General features: G+C 48.1%; 1 protein-coding gene across 13 annotated transcripts in view; it reads left to right on the top strand.

Annotated features, from left to right (window-relative positions):
- Window positions 1–21,620, top strand: part of ATP2C2 (ATPase secretory pathway Ca2+ transporting 2) — a 100,230-nt gene that overhangs the window by 25,287 nt on the left and 53,323 nt on the right. For 9 of the 13 annotated variants that reach the window (XM_086350123.1, XM_086350130.1, XM_086350126.1 and 6 more), the window contains one exon: window positions 20,198–20,308. In XM_086350123.1, coding sequence (XP_086206249.1) covers window positions 20,198–20,308 — 111 coding nt within the window. Of the gene's footprint in view, window positions 1–11,693; window positions 11,794–13,811; window positions 13,898–15,534; window positions 15,773–20,197; window positions 20,309–21,620 lie in introns of those variants that run through there. The other 4 variants (XM_086350132.1, XM_086350133.1, XM_086350124.1 and 1 more) reach the window with 3 other exon arrangements.

Here is a 21,620-nt window from a genome sequence, read left to right on the forward strand (position 1 = left end):
CATGCCCCCAGAGCTTTTCAGAGGGTCCCTTAAAAGTGGGACGGATCTTCAACCTGTCTGTAGGTATTCGGGGGTGGAGGGGCACTCACCTACCTGGCATGTTCTCAACAGCACCCTGAGGCACGTATGACGACTTGGCAGTGCGGGGGCAGTGAGATGGGAAACCCAGGCAGCCAGCTGCGCAGGCTGGCTGAGAAACCAAGTATTCTGTCTCTAAAGGCAGCTCAGCAAACCCAGGGAATTATAAAAAAGTAAATGAGGAGTGTGATGAGGGAGGCGGCCGGCCGGCCAGCCAGGTCACCTGTTTCCTGCCAGCTCAGCTCACAGTCTTTGCTCTTACACTTACGTCCTCCACTTTGAAAAAGAAGCAAATTTGCTTACCGTGATCATTTCCTCAATAGTTGTAACTCTCCTTCATGAGTACTTGTTGTAGGTGGTGTCCTGGGCAGGCTCTGAACCTCCCCTCCACTTTGCCGAGTCACCCCAGTTATAATACTAATTATTATTGAGACCTTGTTGTGTCTCTTCACCCCTAAGTTGTGTTAATTGTATGCACGTGATAGATGAGGCTTTGGAGGCTCTCAGATTGGCCAGGTGGTAAGGTTACAGCTGTGCCCAAAACAAAGTTCATGGCAGAGACTGACCGTCAACAGAGAAATCCACCAGTTTCCAGTAGGAAGGAGAATAAAAAAAAGTGGAGTGACTGGGCAGGGGACAGGTGGTTGAGACAGGGGTCAAGGGAGCAGGACCCAGAGTCAGGAGCATCCAAGGCTGAGTCAGCACAGCCCTTATGGCTCTGGAGATGGTTTATTCTTGCTGCATTTCCAATGAAAAGGAAAGCACCTGGGAGACCTGCTTTCGTTACTGGGAAAGATCTTTCTCTGCCCATCAGAACCTTGGCTAAGGAAAATGTTGGACCAGAAATTCCTGCTTCCTGGATGACTCGGTGCCAACTCAAAGTTATCTTTGACCCTCAGGGCCCCCATCTCTTAACTGAGACTGGCATGGCTCCATCCCACACTGCCTTCCTGGTTGGTGAACTGATTCATCTCCCTGGGGCTCTGCAGAGCGAAGACTAGGTCCCAGCCGACCCGTGTCTTGGTCATTCATTCAGCCCAGATTCACCGAGCACCTGCCCTGTGTCAGGCTGGTGCTGCACGCCAGGGATGGAGTGGAGGGAAGGATGCACACACTCCCTGCCCTCGTGGTGCCCTGTCCTGAGACGGGCCCCAAACCACAGACCACAGCTGACTGTTTAATGAGAAGGGATGTTTAACAGATTCATTGGAATGGCAACGACTAGGAGATGTGGGAAGGGCAGAGTTGATGGAGAGTTCTAGGCAGAAGGGAGTGAGGTGCAAGGCTTAGTGGGAGAGGATGAGGCTGCAGAAGCGGACCCCACAGAGGTTCTGGGCCTTGTGAAGAATTTGGGCTCCCTCCATAGAGTGACAGGGAATCATGGAAAGGTTTTAGGCTGGGGCAGGACAGTCATTCATTTATTTGCAAATGTGCCAGACATGACGCATGCAGTGAACAGAACAGACACAGTCACATTTGAGTTTTTAAGAAATCACACTTGGATTGCAGGAAGAGGAGTTCTGAGACTTACACACACACACAGAGACACCCACAGAGATCCTTGGTGTTTCTCAAAATTTAGCAATATATGTCATCTTAAAGAAACGTATTGGAAGCCCCCAGGGTTGTCTTTTAAGTATTTATTATTTATCTGGCTGGTCTCAGTTGTGGCATATGGGATCTTTAGTTGTGGCATGAGAACTCTTAGCTGTAGCATGTGGGATCTAGTCCCCTGACCAGGGATCGAACCCAGGCCTCTCACTTGGGGAGCACGGAGTCTTAGCCACTGGACCACCAGGGAAGCTCCCCCGTTGTCTTATGTTAGTCATGTCCAGCTATTTGTGACCCCCGTGGACTGTAGCCCACCAGGCTGCTCTGTCCATCAGAATTCCCAGGCAAGAATACTAGAGCGGGTTGCCATTTTCCTCCTCCTGGGCATCTTACCAACCCAGAGACTGAACCCATGTCTCCTGCACCAGCAGGCAGGTTCTTTACCTCTGAGTCCTGGGAAGCCCTTCATATACCAAAATGTGCCTTGAATAAGTATAAACCTAAAATTGGCAATAAACATAGTCACATGCTTATTATGAAAATTACATTTATAATAAGATTATGAAGTACACATGGAGCAACTGTGTTTTGACGTGGCTGGTGACGTCGTATCAGAAGTCGACCAGTGATGTGGAATGCTTGTGTGCGTTGTCGACTGCTGTGTGACATGTTACTCCCAAACGTGGCAGCTGAAAAGGACTTTCTCTCCCAGTTTCTTTGAGTCTCAGGTCTAGGGGTGGTTTTCCTGGGTACTGCCGGCTCCAGGTCTCTCATGTGGTTGCTGTCCAGCTCTCCCCAGGGCTGTGGTCTCGTCTGAAGACTCTCAGGGAAGAAGGGGGGAGGGATTCCCACCTGGGGCTGCTGGTGGGCCTCTGGCTCTGATTGCACGGGCATCTCCTCGCTTCTGGCATGTTCTGTTGACTGGAAGGAGTCTAGGTCGAGCTGGTTCTCAAAGGGGAGGGGATAACACCAGGGTGTGAATAAAGGGAGACAGAGTGATAGAGGTATCTAGAGGCTGCCTGCCACACTGGTGGAAAGAAATCATCCCCTAAATGAGATCACTTGCTAAATAGAACCACACCTGGTATGAGGTTTGCTCCGCAGCTGTCTGTTTTTGTTGGTGTTTTTATTAGTCTTGAGTCCGGTCTTTTTTTTTTTTTTTTTTTCCTGGCTGTGTTAGGTCTTGGTTGCTCCATACAGGCTTTTCTCTAGTTGTGGCAAGCGGGGGCTCCTCTCTAGTTGTGGTGTGCAGGCTTCCTGCCACGGGGGCTCCTCCCGTTGCAGAGCACAGGCTCTAGGCACATGGGCCCGGAAGCTGTAGCCCATGTGGTTAGTTCTTCCGTGGCATGTGGGGTCTTCCTGGACCGGGGATCAAACCGATGTCCCCCGAGTTGCAAGGTGGATTCTTAACCACCAGGGAAGGCCTTGAGGTCCAATCTTCAGACTCTTTTTGAATTTTGATTTTGATAAAGCTTATGCTGGAAATGTTTAATTCCCCATATGTGTATAAAATGGCGTTCACGCAGACCGAGACTGTGTCTGCTAGATCAGGACAACCTGCCCGTCACGTAATCATCGTAGAACTGGCTGGGTCACTTGAAGATAAGGCCTTGTGGAAGGGTTGTTTCTTCACCGTGTGTGGACGAGCGTGCTCACTGCTCATCACCCGTGCCAGGTAGCCACGGGCAGAGACTGGGCTTGCAGACGGCCTCCCTGGCAGCACGGTTGCCCGCTTCGCAGGTCAGACTTCCTGAAGTTGATGCACTGACGTCACTGCATGCTGTGCGCTGGCTCCGTGCTCCCGCCAAGCTCTCTCCGGGCTTCCGAGAAGCCTGCATCCCTTCAGCGCGCCGTGGGATTGTTGTCCTGGATGCAGGTGTGACACCAGGGTCCTGTGACAGCTCTTTGTTATAAACCAGCCACCCAGAAGGTCTTTATGCTGTGTCATATTAGGCTAGTTATTAAAACATATTCAACGTCTGTAAGATCTTCGAAAACTTGCAGGCTTTTGAGAGCATGTCTGAAGATGCTGTGTTGGAAACCCTGCCCCAGACCTAGTGTCATGAGCCTTATTAAGGGTAAAAGACCCCGGATTCCTCGAGCTCCTGCGGGTGGGGTGGCTAGCAGGCTCACAGCTGGCCATCTTCTGCCGTGTCTCACATGGTCGTCCCTCCATGTCCTAATCTTTCCTTCCGACAAGGACACCAGACCCATCCTAATGACCTCATTTTAACTTAATCACCTCTTGGAAATCCCTGTCTCCAAACAGTCACAGCCTGAGGTGCTGGGATTAGGACATCAGCCTGTGGGTTTGAGGGGAAGACAATTCTGCCTGGAATATGAGTTCCTTGTAGAAAGTATCTGGGAGAGTGTTGGGGGAGGGGCTTCTGTGGGCCGTGGTGGGGGGATAGGTAACCTTCGTGGAGGTCTCAATCACTCTTTTTTTTTTTTTTAATTAAACTTTTTATTTTGTATTGGGGTACAGCCAGTTAACAGTGTTGTGATGTTACAGGTGAACAGCAAAGGAACTCCGCTATACATATGGGGCTTCCCTGGTGGCTCAGAGGCTAAAGCGTCTGCCTGCAATGCAGGAGACCTGGGTTTGATCCCTGGATCAGGAAGATCCCCTGGAGAAGGAAATGGCAACCCACTCCAGTACTCTTGCCTGGAAAATCCCATGGACAGAGAAGCCTGCCATACATATACATGTATCCATTTCCCCCCAAACTCCCCTCTCTCCCAGGCTGCCACATAACACTGAGCAGAGTTCCGTGTGCTATACAGTAGGTCCTTGTTGATTACCCATTTTGAATATAGCAGTGTGTATATGTCCATCCCAAACTCCCTCACTGTCCCTTCCCCCATACATCTCCCCTGGCAACTGTAAGTTCACCCTCAAAGTACAGACACTCTTAAAACCGTGTTTGTCAGCCCTACCTGTGTGCCCCAAAGCCCTGGAGATGACCTGTGTCCTTCCGGCTGGGCCGTCTTCACTGTGACCTTCTTGTGGGTGGGTAGCGGAGCCCAGCAGAGCATGTGTCTGATGCAACTTGAAACTCAAGTACTTACCAAGGAAGATGTGCTCCAAACTCATGATTCTGGAGTCCCTGGGGTGAGAGCAACTTGAAACCTCTGGAATGAAGTCAAGCCCTACCCATAATTATTCTTTATAGTTCAAACCATTGAACCCAGACTACCGTGCTAACTGGGCCTGGTTGGTTTACAGCTAACACCCAGGATCACCCCAGGTACATCTCAGAATCCTTTGGTCTGTGCCTCTCCAGTGAGACTGAGTCTGGTGGAACTTGTGGGTCGGGGGAAAGAGTATTGGCCTGAAAGACCGCACCTAACCAGGAGATCTTGGTTTAGGCAGGGGTCAGGGCCAGGAGCCCAGAGCCGGAACCCACCCTGGGTTCCATCCCCCTGGCTGTGTGAGTTTGGGCACATTCTTTGTCTCTGCACATCTGAATGTCTGTCTCTGAAAGCGGGTGTGTGCCCTTAGTGGTTTCGAGGTTCCTCGTGGCTCTTTGTGAAGATTAGATCAGGTGACGTGTGTAGGTGCTGACCCAAGTGTGCTTTCCCTAGGTGAATATAGTCATAAGACAAGAATAAACGAGAGGATGTGAGGAAAACTCGGCATGATGCCTAGCTCAAACAGCGGCGATGGTTTTTATTAGGAATCATCCCTGTCCCGTTGCTCTCTGAGCTCGGGTCGAGTGTGCAGCGAGATGCTCAGGAGCCAAACTGGCTACATAAATTGCAAGATGAAAATGTGGGGCCCCTTCTTGAAAAACGGTTTAAGAATTTCAGGTCGGTGCCAGCAGGGCATTGCAGGCAGCACAGCCGGCCTGGCGGGGCGTCCTTGTGTGAGGTCCGTGGTCGGAGATGCCAGACGTTCTTGCCATTTGCTTTCCTCCTTTTCAGGCTCCGCACAGCCTTCTTCTGCCCTTCACATACTTCTGTGGCTGCTTTAGAATAGCTCTTCCCCAAACGCGGTCTGGGGCCCAGGAACGTGAAGTCTGAGTTGCAACCGAGAACCACTCTTTCTCCATCCCTGTGACATCCATCCTCCTGAGGCCAGATCCTTTTAGTGAGTTAAACACTTGTACTACCCAGGGGAGCTTATAGTCTGGTGGGTAAGACAGAAATTATACTAGTGAGTATATAATTACAAGCTGAGATAAGCCCCATGAAGGAAAGCAGCACATGTAAGAAAGGAGTTAAACACAGCCTGTGAGTGCCTGTAGCCTGTGGGGATGCTGCTGCCATCAGGGTGCAATCTGGGGAGACTTCCTGGAGGAGGTGGCAGGGACTTGGAGAACTGAGATTTGAAGGCAAGCTACCCATTCTCATTTTATTTTTTTACATAAGCCACATTTCACATACGCCCTGGAGGATGGCCTCCCTCCTCTGACCTTGGGAATTCTGTAGGTTGCTAGTCTCATTCAGCGGCACTGCATCTCCAGTGTTAGAAATCCCCCCACTGGGCTGCCCCTTCCTCCCTTCCCTAAGTGCCAGCATATTGAAATTTGAGTGAGTTTTGCCTTCACTGACCATTGAATTAGGCTAATGTTAGTGTTCTACTGTCTTTTATGAACCAGGAACACTACATTATTTTTTCTTTATCCTCCCCCGCCGCCCCACTTCTTTGTCCTTTTTCCTTTTCCCTTTCGAAACTTGTCTTAGTTTTTTGGTTTGATGTTTTGTTTTTTTCCCTCATAAACCAGAGTAAGTTTGCAGAGTCTGAAATTCCTCCTTCACTCCCTCACTTCTTTTCTCTCCTCCTTGATGGGGAGGTGGAGGGATTACTTGCCCTTTGCAACTAATCGGTGTGCAGTAATCAGATCGCCGTTGGTTTGGGCACTCCCGGCCTCCTTTCTCTGCAGTTCTAGAGAAGCTGTGATTAGGAACACTGGCATCCGAGCACCAGCCACCTGAGGCAAAGTCCAGTTTCGCCACCTGCCAACGGAAGGTTCTAAGCCAGTTTCTTAATTCTCTCTTGCCTCTGGGTTTTCTTCTGTCCAGTGGGGTCAAGTGTACCTGCCTCAGAGCTCTGCTGTGGAGTGGAATGATTCCCTGTGTGTGAAGTATTCAGGCAGCATCTGATCACACCATAATTACCGTTGTTTATATACAACAACGTAAGTGTCTTTTTGTTTATTTTTTGTACATACATAGGGTCCTATTGCACACACAACAGGAAGCTCCTCCGCCCTTCACACTTCCCTACAGTGCATCCTGATCAAACACGTTCTTTTCTTATTTTTTTAAATTTTTGGCTGTGCTGGGTCTTCGTTGCTGCGCACAGGTTTTCTCTGGTTGCAGCGAGTGGGGCCTACTCTTCGTCGCGGTGCACAGACTTCTCATTGCGGTGTCTTCTCTTCTTGCAGAGCACGGGCTCTAGAGCACACGGGCTCAGTGGTTGCAGCTCTGGGCTTAATTGCTCCATGGTATGTGGAATCTTCCTGGACCAGGGATCGAACCTGTGTCCCCTACATTGGCAGGCAGATTCTCAGCCACTGAACCACCAGGGAAGTCCTCTTTTCCTGTTTCTTAAATTTTACTGAAGTACAGTTGATTTATAGTGTTGTGTGAGTTTCTTCTGTACAGCAAAGCAACTCCGTTATACATATATATATTCTCTTTCATCCCATTATGGTTTATTACAGAATATTGAATACAGTTCCCTGTGCTCTGCAGTAGGACCTTGTTCTTAATCCATTTTATATATCAATATAATAGATTGCCTCTGCTAATCCCAAACTCCCAGTCCATCCCTCCCCCAGCCTCTTCCCCCTTGACAACCACAAGTCTGCTCTCTATGTCTGTGAGTCTATTTTGTAGATAAGTTCGTTTGTGCCGTGTTTTAATTTCCACATGTAAGTGATATCATATGGTGATGGTCTTTCTCTAACTTCCTTCACTTAGTATGATCCTCTCTAGGCTCATCTGTGTTGCTGCAAATGGCATTACTTCCTTTTTATGGCTGAGTAGTATCCCACTGTATGCATGTACCACATCTTCTTTATCCATTCCTCTGTTGACGGACATTTAGGTTGCTTCCATGTCTTGGCTGTTGTGAATAGAAGCACATTCTTTCCTAGCGGCTGTGTAGGCATTTTAAGTTAACCCATATCCCCAGCTGATGGGCTTTTGGGTAGTTTCCCTCCTTTCATTTTCAGAACAACCTTCTGCTGAACACCTATGGATGCCGTATATTATTTTGAATCCTTACAGAAATCCCTGTAGGAATCTGAGCCTTGGAAAGTGAAGTAACTTGCCCAGGCCCACGCAACTCCCCAAGGAGTTCAGACCCAGGTCAGCCTGGATTCTGTGCATGAATTCTCCACTCCCACTGGCCAGGTTTCTCTTCTCTGAAGTTCCTGTTTTCCCTGTTGTAATCAATTAGTATTGGGCTGGACAAAAGGTGCCTTTGGATTTTTCAGGAAGAGCCTCTGGAAAACCCAAATGAACTTTTGGCCAACCTGGTATTTTATGACAAGTAGTGCTGAGGCTATGTCGATAGCCTGTTTCTCATTTTTGCTCAGTTTTAGCATCTGTTGGTGATTCTTGCCTGAACCCATTACTGTTTAAAAAATATTTATTTTTAATTGAAGGATAATCACTTTACAGTATTATGTTGGTTTCTCCATACATCAACATGAATCAGCCATAGGTATACATATGTCCCTTCCCTCCTGAACCTCCCTCCCACCTCCCACTCCATCCCACCCCTCTAGGTTGTCACAGAGCCCCAGTTTGAGTTCCCTGAGTGATACAGCAAATTCCCTCCGGCTGTTTTACCTGCGGTAGTGTGTATATTTCCATGTGTATATTTCCTATCTCCATTTGTCCCACCCACTCCTCCCCCTCCCGTCACATCTCCATTGCTGTCCTGCAAATAGGCCCATCAGTGCCGCCTTTCTAGATTCCAGGGGTAAGTGTTAATATATAATATTTATTTTTCTGACTTACTTCACTCTATATAATAGGCTCTAGGTTCATCCACCTCATCAGAACTGACTTAAAATGCATTCCTTTTTATGGCTGAGTGATATTCCATTGTATATATGTACCACAGCTTCTTTACCCATTCATCTGTCAATGGACATCTAGGTTACTTCCATGTCCTAGCTATTGTAAATAGTGCTGCAATGAACACAGAGATACATGTGTCTTTTTCAATTATGATTTCCTCAGGGTATATGCCCAGTAGTGGGATTGCTGGGTTATATGGTATTTTTATTCCCAGTTTTTTAAGGAATCTCCATACTGTCTTCCATAGTGGCTGTATCAATTTATGTTCCCACCAACAGTGCAGAAGCGTTCCCTTTTCTCTACACCCTCTCCAGCATTTATTGTTCATAGATTTTTGATGATGGCCATTTTGACCAGTGTGAAGTGATGTCTCGTTGTAGTTTTGATTTGCATTTCTCTAATAATGAGTAATGTTGAGCATGTTTTCATGTGTTTATTAGCCATCTGTGTGTCTTCTTTGGAGAAATGTCTGTTTAAGTCTTCTGCCCATTTTTTGATTGGTAAACTCATTACTTTTAGAATGTTTACTGAACAGCAATTTTCCAAGTTTATCATTCCTGCCTCATTTACTGCCTGGGTGCTTGGTATCAGAAAGAGCTGCCCTAACTCGCAGACCTAGAGAACAAAGCTACGGTTACCGGGGCACAAGGACAGGGGAAAGGGACAGTTAGGGAATTTGGGATGGACGTGTACACACTGCTGTATTAAAAATAGGTAGGGACTTCCCTGATGGTCCAGTGGCTAAGACTCCATGCTCCTAATGCAGGAGGCCCATGTTCCATCCCTGGTCTGGGAACTAGCTCCCAAATGCCGCAACTAAGACCCAACACAGCCAAATAAATAATTTGTTTTTTTTTAATGGATAACCAACAAGGACCTACTGAATAGCACATGGAACTCTGCTGGGTGTTATGTGGCAGCCTGGATGGGAGGGGAATTTGTGGGGAGAATGGATACATGTATATGTATGACTGAGTCCCTTCCCTGTTCACCTGAAACTATGGCAACATTGTTAATCAGTTATGCCCCAACACAGATAAAAAGTTTAAAAGGAAAAAAGAGCTGCCCCTTTCTCCTCTTTATCTAGTTGTTTGTGTATTCGTTCATACATCATTCATACATAATTCATGCACTCACAAATTCCTATTCTTTTAGGTGGGTTAAAATTTGTTACCCTCTTTTTTTTTTATCCTCATGCCCAGATTTGGCCATTAGAAGCCTTTTCTCATGGTGACTTTTCTGTCCTCTGGACATCTTTCCGTCATTCTCTGAGCATGTGCCTGCTCTCTGGCATAACAAGACATTCCAAGTTCATTGTGAACCTTCCCTGAGCCAGCCCTGGAGCCAGCCATTTCTTCTAGGAGTCTTGGCTCTTTTCGCCAGAAGGATACGTATTTATTTTTAAAATTTCTTTTGCTGCACCAGGTCTTAGTTGCGGCACATGGGCTCTGTAGCTGTGGCATGCGAGCTCTTAGTTGGGGCCTGTGGGGTCTAGTTCCCCGACCAGGGATCAAACACGGGCACCCTGCATTGGGAGTGATGAGTCTTAGCCGCTGGACCACCAGGGAAGTCCCAGAAGAAGGGTATTTAGAAATCAAGATCTGGTGTGCTGTGTGCCCATGGTCCTGGGGTGTTACGGCCTCTGGGCCCTCTCAGGTGTGTGTACGTGTACACTGTTAGAGCCATATTCAGTTTTATACTTGTGTGTGCATTTATACATGTATATTTTATGTATTTGATCATAGCTTTCAATCCAGGGCTGGTTCCAGCTCTATGTATATTTGTAACTCCCTTCCCCGACAGCAAGAGTGCCAGCTCACATTATGTTTGGTATATATTTGCTTATTACCTAATCTCCCTGTGCGTAACCAGGCTCCTCACCTTGCCACCCACCTGTTGGTCCCCAGTCCCAGCGGCCTCCTCCTAACCCAACTCTCGTGTTGACTACTCTGTGCCACCTGCTTCCCCCACAAGACCTGCACTCTGAGCACCTCACGTCATATTGGCAGTTCTTTGCTGTCTGGGTTCACACCACCATCATTCACACACAGAGAACACCAACTAGGTGTGATTTCAGGGCCTGGAAAACACCTCTCTGAAACCCATCTTGACCTGAGGCTGGACCTTAAGAACCTCTGCCTCAGCAATGCTCCATGTGTGGTATCGTTATTCCTATTGTACAGAAGAGAAAGCGGAGGCTCAGAGAAGTCAAAGGGCTTGTTGAGGGTTGCTCGGCTGGTAGCTGGGAACCTGGATCAGGGCCCAGATCAGTGAGACAGTGCCTGGTGATGCTCCTTCCACCAGTTTCTGCAGTTAGGGTACCCCCCGCAGCATTAAAAAGCAGTGGGCCGGCCCTTTGAGTTCATTTGCATCCCTCTTGCCTCCTGTTGCTCTGCGCTCTCAGCCCTGCCGCCGTCCTCGTGGGTCCCTCCCGTTGCAGCCTCTGCCCTCCCTTCCCAAGCTGACATTGGCCCAGTCTTTGATCCTGAGCATCCCAGCCTAGGAAGGCCCTCCCCTTCTGCTCCAGCTCTGCCCCAGGCTTAGTCAAGACTGGTTTTTCCTCCTTGGAATCAGAAGATCTTACTCAGGGTTCAAGATCCGACAGGACGCAAAAGGGGGCTCAACAGAAGTCTCTTGCTGCCTGTTTCACACCACCCAGTTTCGAGCTCCGAAGGCAACCAGCCCCTGGTCTCTGTGCCCTGATTATGCTAGCAAACCCATCCTCTTCTCCGCTTGGTTATAGACAGGCTAACCTATTGCTCATGATATGCTTTGTCCCCCCTTTTTTTTTCCCTTCTCAGTCTATTGCTAAAGGTACCACCACTTGGGAATACTGCTGGGCAGTGTCTGTTGCTCAGTCCCTCAGTCGCATCTGAATTTGTGACCCCGTGGACTGTAGCCCGCCGGGCTCCTCTGTCCGTGGAATTCTCCAGGCAAGAAGACTGGAGGGGATTGCCGTTTCCTACTCCAGGATCCTTCCCAACCTCAGGATCGAACCGGTGTCTCTTTTGTCTCCTGCATTGCAGGCGGATTCTTTACCACTAGCGCCACCTAGGAAGCGTGCCAAAATCTCTTGTATTCGTCTCCACCTCGCGGGTGAAGAAGGCGCCTCAGTGATAATGCCGTGTAAGAACTTGTATTTGCCCTTCACAGCTTTGTTGGTGATGACTTCGCCATTTGCCCAAAACTCAGCTCACCTTTCTTCCTCAGTCAGGTTTCACATGCGTTCAGTTTCTGCCTTCTCCTTCTCAAGTGCTTCTCTGTCTTCACTGTCCCTGTTGATCCTCTTTAGCTCCTGAACTTTCCAGGCCTCCTCTTCTCCTCATTTTCATCATCAGTACTGAATGGATCCAGGGCAGCCAGGGACTGCTTGTTCTCCGCCACGGTCAGTCAGTCAGTCAGTTCAGTCACTCAGGCGTGTCCGACTCTTTGCGACCCCATGAATCGCAGCACGCCAGGCCTCCCTGTCCATCACCAACTCCTGGAGTTCACTCAGACTCACGTCCATCGAGTCAGTGATGCCATCCAGCCATCTCATCCTCTGTCGTCCCCTTCTCCTCCTGCCCCCAATCCCTCCCAGCATCAGAGTCTTTTCCAATGAATCAACTCTTCGCATGAGGTGGCCAAAGTACTGGAGTTTCAGCATTAGCATCATTCCTTCCAAAGAAATCCCAGGGCTGATCTCCTTCAGAATGGACCGGTTGGACCGCCTTACAGTCCAAGGGACTCTCAAGAGTCTTCTCCAACACCACAGTTCAAAAGCATCAATTCTTCGGCGCTCAGCCTTCTTCACAGTCCAACTCTCACATCCATACATGATCACAGGAAAAACCATAGCCTTGACTAGACGAACCTTTGTTGGCAAAGTAATGTCTCTGCTTTTGAATATGCTATCTAGGTTGGTCAGAACTTTCCTTCCAAGGAGTAAGCGTCTTTTCATTTCATGGCTGCAGTCACCATCTGCAGTGATTTTGGAGCCCCAAAAAATAAAGTCTGACATTGTTTCCTCCACAGTACCCATCCTTATTAGTGGCATGGGGGTTGTTTCCAGTGCTTAGTTGATACAGGCACTGTGGCAGTGGCTGACTTTGAACAGAAATCATTCTGCAGTAAATGAGTCTGCAAAAGAAATGACTAGAACAGGTCCATTTTCAGCTTTTAGAAAATATTTATTTGTTTTAGGCTGTGGTGGGTCTTTGTTGCCACGTGGGCTCTTGTTGTGACAAGAAGGGTGTTTTTCTCTAGTTGTGACGAGCGGGGGCTCTTCTATAGTTGCGACGTGGGCTCTTCTCTCATTGTGACAATCAGGGGCTCTTCTCTCTTTGTGACAAGCGGGGGCTCTTCTCTCATTGTGACGAGCGAGGGCTCTTCTCTAGTTGCGACATGCAGGCTTCTCACTGCAGGGGCTTCTCTCTCTGTGGAGCACAGGCTCCAGGGCTTCGGTATTTGCAGCGTGTGGGCTCAGTAGTTGTGGCTCCCGGGCTCCAGAGCACAGGCTCTGTAGCTGTGGCACACAGGCTTAGTTGCTGCACGGCATGTGGGATCTCCCCGGATCAGGTATCGAACCTGGGTCTCCTGCACTGGCAGGCGGATTCTTTGCTACTGAGCCACCAGGGAATCTCGGTCTTTATGGAAATCACCTATTCTGGATGTTTCATAAAAACCAAGTCAAGTGATAACGTGGCCTTTTGTGTCTGTCTTCATCAGCATGAGGTTTTTGAGGTCTGTCTGTGTTGGAGAATGTTGTTTCCTAGGGTTAATGAGCAGAGCACCCCAGACTATGACGGCTTCAAGCAACAGAAATTTACTCTCTCACAGTTCCGGGGCCAGATGTCCAGGATCGCAGTATGGGCAGGGCCTGGCTCTAACGGCCGTAGTGGAGAACCTGTCCCGTACCTTTCTCTTAGCTTCCAGTGCTGCTGGCGAGGCAGTGGCCTGGGCTTCTAGTGGGATCACTCTGTGCGGGTCTGTCTCCATGTCCAGGACTCTCCTTACGAGGTCATCAGTCGTATCCAACTGGATCTGGCCCTGATGACCTCATTGTCAACTCGTTACCTCTGTAAAGACCCTGTTTCTAAATTCAGTCACATTTGAGGTTCAGGGGGTTAGGACTTCAAGATAACTTCTTTTTTCTTCCAGTTTTATCAAGATATAAATGGACGTACAGCGTTGTGTAAGTTTAAGGTGTACAGCATCATGATTTGACTTACATCATGAAATGATTATCACAGTAAGTTCAGCAAACATCCAACATCTCATATTTTTCCCTTGTGATGAGAACTTTTAGGATTCACCCTCTTAACAACTTTTGTATATAACATACAGCAGGGTTGATTATATTTATCAATTTGTACATCACACGCCTGGTACTAATTTATCTTATAACTAGAAATTTCTGTCTTTTGACTGCCTTCATCCAACTCACCGTCCCCACCTCTGGTAACCGTGAATCTGATCTCTTTTTCTATGAGATCAGATTTTGTTTGTTTCTGAAGTTTAATTGACCTACAACAATATGTTAGTTCCTGGTATACGTCATTTCGATATGATGATCATGTCAAACTGATCACCAGGATAAGCCTCGTTAGTCTGTCACCATACAAAGACATCACTGAATCAGTCTACATAGTCCTCACACTGTGTGTTTATACCGTGGCACGCTTATTGTGCAAATGGAAGTCTGCGCCTCTTCATCTCCTCCATCCATTTCTCTCCTCCCCACCCCTCCCCTCTCACAACCCCGTGTTTGTTCTCAGTGTCTATGGCTCTTTCTGTGTTGTTACGTCTGTTCACAGGTTTGCTTTTTAGAGCCCACATATAAGCGATATCATACGGTGTTTGTCTCTCTGTCTGACTTCACTGAGCATAACGCCCTCCCTGTCCATCCATGTTGTTGCAAATGGTGAGGTTTCATTCTTTTTTTTATGGTTGAGTAGTAGGAATATTGTGTGTGTGTGTGTGTGTGTGTGTGTACATATGTAGACACCACATCTGCCTCACCCACTCATGTATTAATAGGCACTTTGGTTGCTTCCATATCAAGATACCTTTTTTTGAAGACACAATTCAACATATAGTGTAGCATGCATCAGTACTTCATTCCTTCTTTAAAAATCTGTTTTTTATTTATGTATTTGGCTGTGCCAGGTCTTAGTTGCGACATATGGGCTCGTTAGTTGCGGCCTGTGGGGTTTTTAGTTGCTTGCCGCATGTGGGATCTAGTTCCCTGACCAGGGATCGAACCCAGGCACCCTGCATTGGGAGCGCAGTCTTAGCCACTGGACCACCAGGGAAACCCCAGCACTTCATTCCTCTTTGAGGCTGAATGATGCTCCTTTGTGTGAGAGGGCACACCTTGTTACTGCATCATCTGCGGATGGACTCTGAGCTGTTCCGAATTGTGCTGCTATGAACAGCAAAGAGCTCGTCTTTATTCGCATCCCTTTTTTTCAGTTCTCTTGTTCACAGACCCGGAAGTATGTCCGTGGCTTTCACTTACAGAGCACAGTTGGAGGCTAGACAGCCTCCCACTTTGGGCTCAGACTCCGTCCCCACGGTCATGGTCATGGTCATGGTCACGGAACACAGCTGGGGTTAGGATCCTCCCGCTGGACCCTCCCCCTCCAGGCCGCCTTCCCAGCCCCTCCCCTTATCCACACAAGCCTCTTTCAGCCATCTGGCTGGCTCCCAGGGACACACAGAGTTCCCAAGAAAGGGTGGGAATTCTTGCTAGTCTTGGCCGCAAAGGCAGAGGGATTGGATGCCTTTGATCCTGTTTTGTTTTGTTCTTGTTCTGGATTTTGTGTGTATGTGGTAAAATGTGCAAAACATTTACCATCTTAACTGTTTCCAAGCACACGGTTCAGTGGCATTGAGTACATTCACGTGGTTGTCCAGTCATCACAGCCATCGTCTCCAGAACTTTTTCAGCTTCTCCAACCGAGTCTGTCCCCAGTAGACACTAACTCCTGGGAGTTCCCTGGCGGTCCAGTGGTTGGGACTCAGAGCTTTCACTGACGTGGCCTGGGTTCAGTCACTGGTTGGGAAACAAAGATCCTGCAAGCCAAGTGGCACAGCAAAAACAAAAACAATTACCCAGCTTCTGGTAAGCACCCTTCTACTTCCTGTCTCTATGAGTCTGTCTGTTCTGGGTACCGCACGTAAGTGGTGTCATTACAGTATTTGTCCTTTTGTAATTGGTGTGTTTCACTGAGCGTAACATCCTCAAGCTCCATTCCTGTTGTGGCAGGTGTCAGAATTCCTCCCTTTTTAAGGTTAAATGATATTCCATTGTTTGGGCTTGATCACATTTTGTTTACCCACTGATCTGTTGATGGACCCTTTAAAAAAAAATTGAAATATATAGAGAAATTATTTAAGCCTAGCATCAAAAGGCAGAGAAGGCAATGGCACCAGTACTCCAGTACTCTTGCCTGGAAAATCCCATGGACGGAGGAGCCTGGTAGGCTGCAGTCCATGGGGTCGCTACGAGTCGGACATGACTGAGCGATTTGACTTTCACTTTTCACTTTCATGCATTGGAGAAGGAAATGGCAACCCACTCCAGTGTTCTTGCCTGGAGAATCCCAGGGATGGGGGAGCCTGGTGGGCTGCCGTCTATGGGGTCGCACAGAGTTGGACACTACTGAAGTGACTTAGCAGCAGCAGCAGTAGCAGCAGCAGCATCAAAAGGAAATCAAAGATTTTAAAAAAATAGAACTCACAGGTTTCTTATCTGTACCTTCAGATTCAAAAAAAATTAATAAGTAAAAATTTAAAAATAAAACCACACAGATTCAAGCATTTATGTATCTTCTACAGCCACTTGTAGAAACTTCATTGAGAATGTCAGGAAACATCTCCCCGGCAAGACAAAGTCAGAGAGAGAGGCTGTGAAGTGTTGGGGTCACCACACCTCTTAAATCCCTCTGGGTCTTTAGGCTACTGATCTTCTATGGAATATTTACTGAATGCACCTGCCCCATGCAAAGTGCAACTACAGAGCTGGGTTGTTTTTATTTTGCTTTTTGTTTGTTTTGGCTGCGCTGGGTCTTTGTTGTTGCTCTCGGGCTTTCTCTACTTGCGGTGAGTGGGGACTCCTCTTCATGGCGGTGCGCGAGCTTCTAATCGCGGTGGCTTCTCTTGTCGTGGAGCACAGGCTTAGCAGTCATGACGCACAGGCTCAGTTGCCCCACAGCACACGGGGTCTTCCCAGAGTAGAGGTCGAACTCCCGTCCCCTGCATTGGCAAGTGGATGTTTAACCACTGGACCACCAGGGAAGTCCCCAGCGTTGGGTGTTTTTAAATCTTCAAAACAACCTGAGACAGATTATTATCCCTGGTTATAGGGCTGGTCAGTGACTGAGGAGGATTTGAACCCAGGTCTGTGCAATTCCAACCTCCATGCCCCTTCTGTTGCTCTGTGCATCTTCCCGCTCTTGAGTTACCTAAATGTGGCTAAACAACCCAAGTGACATCACCATCATTGTTATTCCAGCCATGTGCCAGAGGCCTGGTCCCTGGGGCAGGTATGGACCTGCATTTCCTAGGGGTTTATGGGAGGTCTGGACCATGTCACATCCTGTCTAGGCACACATATGTTTGATTCCAAAAAAAAAAGGCAGGATGAGGGTAGCTAGCCAGCATCACCCCTGTTTTGCAGATGAGCAAACTCTGATCAGTCAGGGAGATTGTCATCTGCCCGAGGAGATGTGCTGGCAAGCGGAGCTGGAGCATCTCCTGGGCAGCACTGATGGTGAGGGTAAGCAGAGCCTTGCGGCCGAGAGCGGGTGTCTAGTCATCCATCCTGTGGGGCTAAGTACATGTGCACAGGCACTGATGTCATGGGCTCCAGCTCATGAGTGTCCATGGAGCAGCCTCTGGGCACCAGGTGCTGGACCCGCCTTCTGGAGGGGCTGAGTTGTGAGCAGAGGGAGGCATTTAAGTGATAGTCACTTGCTGGTCATTATGCATGTGACCGTGGTGTAGGCGCCATCAAGGGGACGTCCAGGGTGCTGAGAGGGTAGAGCAGGTGGCTGTCTGGTCTGAGATGTCAGGACAAGACAGTCCTTGACCTCTGAAGTGAGACTTCTTGCCCTCAGCAGTATAGACCTTTCTGTTCCAAGTCATTCCTTGTAAGGTACTTGACCGCATACCTGGCCTCTACCCACTAGATGCCAGTACCACCCCTGCTTCAGTTATGAGGACTAAACACATCTCCAAGCACTAACAAAGTCCCCCAGGGGGAAAACTGCCCTTGGTCGAGATCCCTTGATTTTATGTTTGGTTTGGCAGCCGGGAAAATGTGCCATCTTCAGCAGGGGCACTGGAGTAGCACACTCCTGGGGGTCACGGGACTCCTCCAGTGGGCAGGGGATTTTTAGCTAGGTATACTGCTGCCCCTCCCAGACCAGGAACACAGGGAGGGTGGGTGCGAGGTGGGGGTCTGCTGCAGCCATTTTGGAGACAGTAGGGTTCTGTCCTGAGAGCAACTGGAATCTATCCAAATGTTTCCAACATGGGATATGTGTATGTTTGTGAGAGAGAGAAAGAGAGAGACAGAAAGACAGAGAGGAGAAGGTGGAGGAGAGGGCTGGATTTATACATTCAGGGTTGCTTGAGCTGCTGCCTAAAAAGTGAATTGGGTGTGGTTGGTCGTGGCCAGACAGAAATGGTAAGCTAGGGAACAGCCAGGCAGGAAGTTCCTGTAACCCCAGGACTGCCTCCATCTGTGGTGTGAGCAAGAATTAAGCCCTCGATTTGGTACACTTGAACCAGGTCTTGAGAGCAGACAAAACATCCTGTCTCGGGCTGTGATGTACATTTCTCCAGGAGGTGGATCTCGCACAGTGAAGATGGTGAGGTCGACTTATGGAGAGAGTCGGGGGAGTGGTACGTGTAATAATCCTTGGTTGCTTCCTGGTCGTTGGCACAGTGAGAAGCAACCCCAGGAAGTGGGTGTGGTCAGCAGCCCATTTCTGAGCAAATGGGGCCTTTGGGACATGAGGGGCAGGGAGCAGTTTGGCATGAAGTAAAAGGGGGACTTGCTGTCTCTATTTCAGATGAAGGAAGAGGCTGTTAGGCAGAGCCTCTCCCCTTCCTCCTTCCCTGTGCCAACTACCTGGTGAAAAGGAAAAGATGATTATCTAGTCCTGGGTGTCAGAATACTAGGAATAAGTTTGCAAAAATACTCACCATTCTCCTATCTGAGGTTACCATGTCCTCCCGTGCCCTTCAGGTCTTTCACGTGGCTTCTTCCCAGACCTGCTGGGCACCCAGACCTCAACTGGGTTTCCCCCTTTTCTTCAGTTCAGTTCAGTCGCTCAGTCGTGTCCGACTCTTTGCAACCCCATGAACCACAGCACGCCAGGCCTCCCTGTCCATCACCATCTCCCGGAGTTCACTCAAACTCATGTGCATCGAGTCTCGGTGATGCCATCCAGCCATCTCATCCTCTGTCGTCCCCTTCTCCTCCTGCCCCCAATCCCTCCCAGCATCAAGGTCTTTTCCAATGAGTCAACTCTTCACATGAGGTGGCCAAAGTACTGGAGTTTCAGCCTCAGCATCAGTCCTTCCAATGAACACTCAGAACTAATCTCCTTTAGGGTGGACTGGTTGGATCTCCTTGCAGTCCAAGGGACTCTCAAGAGTCTTCTCCAACACCACACTTCAAAAGCATCAATTCTTCGGCGCTCAGCCTTCTTCACAATCCAACTCTCACATCCATACATGACCACTGGAAAAACCATAGCCTTGACTAGATGGACCTTTGTTGGCAAACTAATGTCTCTGCTTTTGAATATGCTATCTAGGTTGGTCATAACTTTCCTTCCAAGGAGTAAGCATCTTTTAATTTCATGGCTGCGATCACCATCTGCAGTGATTTTGGAGCCCCAAAAGATAAAGTCTTAGGTTATTGCAAATGTCTCCCAAAACAGGCCATGATACCACCAGTCACCATCAGGAACCATTCTCTGTGGTTCAGTGCCTTCTTAACTGAGAATCCCAGAAGTTCAAGGTCCAGGGTTCTAAATCTGTAAATTGTTGCCCTGCTCTGTCAGCTTTGGGATTTTCCATTCAGTAAAATAAATTTGTTTGAAAACAGATGTGTCAATAACAGCCAACAGTTGGAAACAATCCATCAGCAGTAAAACAGAAAAATAAATTGTGCCATGCTTATTTGGTGGAATACTGTGCAGCCATGAAGAATTAGCGAACCATCACCACACACACCATCATGCATGAATCTAACTAATAACCTTGAGTCAAAGAACCCAAACACAAAAGCATATATATTGCATGTTACCATTTGCACAGAGTTCAAACCCCAGCAAAATACATCTCCTGGGGGCTGTTTATGTTAATGTGTGTTTCTCAATTTGGAGGCTGGTTATATGGGTCAGTGTGTAAAAATCTGAACTATACACTTCAGATCTGCACCCTTTCTCTTTGTATGTTATATTTTAAAAAGACATATCCATATAAGACCAGTGCACCTAAGAGCAATCCTACTTCTTTTTTTTCCTCACAGATTGATGGACAAAATGACTTGAAAGCTATCGAGAAAGAGAAGACAGTGGTGGCTCTGGAACCCAAGGAAGCAAGCAAATGCCACAGAGAGGACCTAGCCAAAGCATTTTACGTAAGAACTGAGTTTGTCTCTGAGGCCTGGGGCTGTGGGGTTTTCAGATTAAGAGGAAAGCGGCTCAAGGTCCTGAAAATGGCTTCACAGTCCTGAGCTATGACACATTGTTATCATCACTGTTAGAAAATACTCCTGCTGTTGAATGGTTCTGCTTCCCCACCAGGAAGGGCGCCCACACTGATGGCCATGAGCCCTGGAAGCCCTTCCTGGTGGCCACGGTCCTCCCAGTGTTCTGTGCCTGTCTTTCTCTCTCTCTTTTCTCTTCAGTTTTAGTTAGAAGATAGTTACTTGACAATGCTGTGTTGGTTTCTGCCATATAACACCCTGAATCAGCTATAAGTATAAATATCTCCCCTCCCTCTTGAGGAGAGACAGAGAGTGTCTCAGGGGACCCCCAAGTTTCCATAGCAGCTCAGTCAGAGTTGAATCCGGGTGTTTTGACATTCAAGCTTAAACTCTTCACCACCTGCCATTCCCACCTCTCATGTTTTATAATTCATGGTGTTGCCAGTGACCGAAACCAGCTTCTCGCCAGTTTCTTCTGGTGCATTTGGGTTCCTGGCCAGGGCAAGACAAAAGCCAAACTGAAGACCACTTCCGTTCCATGAGGGTCCCCTGTGAGGCTGAAGGAGTTAGCTTGCTTTATGATTTCGGTTATCTTGACTTAGCTGAGCAAACATGGGGGGGGTGTGTGTGTGTGTGTGTTGACTCATAACCCACCACACTTTGGGAAAGCCAATAGAAGTCCACGAACGAAAGCTCACATACCACAGTTTCCAAGAAGCTGGAGGTCACTGTTTCAGGCCAGCCTTTCCTTGAGAATACTCAGAAGCCCATCTAAATTCAAGTCCCACTTGTTAGCATTTGGAGAGGGGAAGGAAATATGTTTTCCTTGCCAAGACATTTTCCCCTACCTAGGAAAAAAGCGTGATTTTCTTGCTCTATTCAAAAGAATCTAGAAATCAGTCCAGCCTTCCCATCACCTCAACCATCTGGTGGAACTTTTTTGCTTTGTTTCTGTACTATTTATTTATTTTTGGCTGCACTGGGTCTTCATTGCAACACACAGGCTTAGCTGCCCGCAGCGTGTGGAATCTTAGCTTCCCGACCAAAGATCAAACTAGTGTCCTCTGCATTGGTAGGCGGATTCTCAACCACTGGACCGGGGAAGTCCCTCGTAGAGCTTTCTTATCCACTTTTTAAAGACAGTGAAGCTTTTGTTGCCACCAGGACAACAAAGTTTCCTTACATGGTTATTGACTCTTAAATTCACTATATTTAATGTCAGTTTGTATAAACAGCTTGAAAT

This window comes from Bos grunniens, chromosome 18 (assembly GCF_055505025.1).
Source record: "Bos grunniens cultivar Pamir isolate PY7600 chromosome 18, Bosgru_T2T1.0, whole genome shotgun sequence".
NCBI classification, from domain to species: Eukaryota; Metazoa; Chordata; class Mammalia; order Artiodactyla; family Bovidae; genus Bos; species Bos grunniens.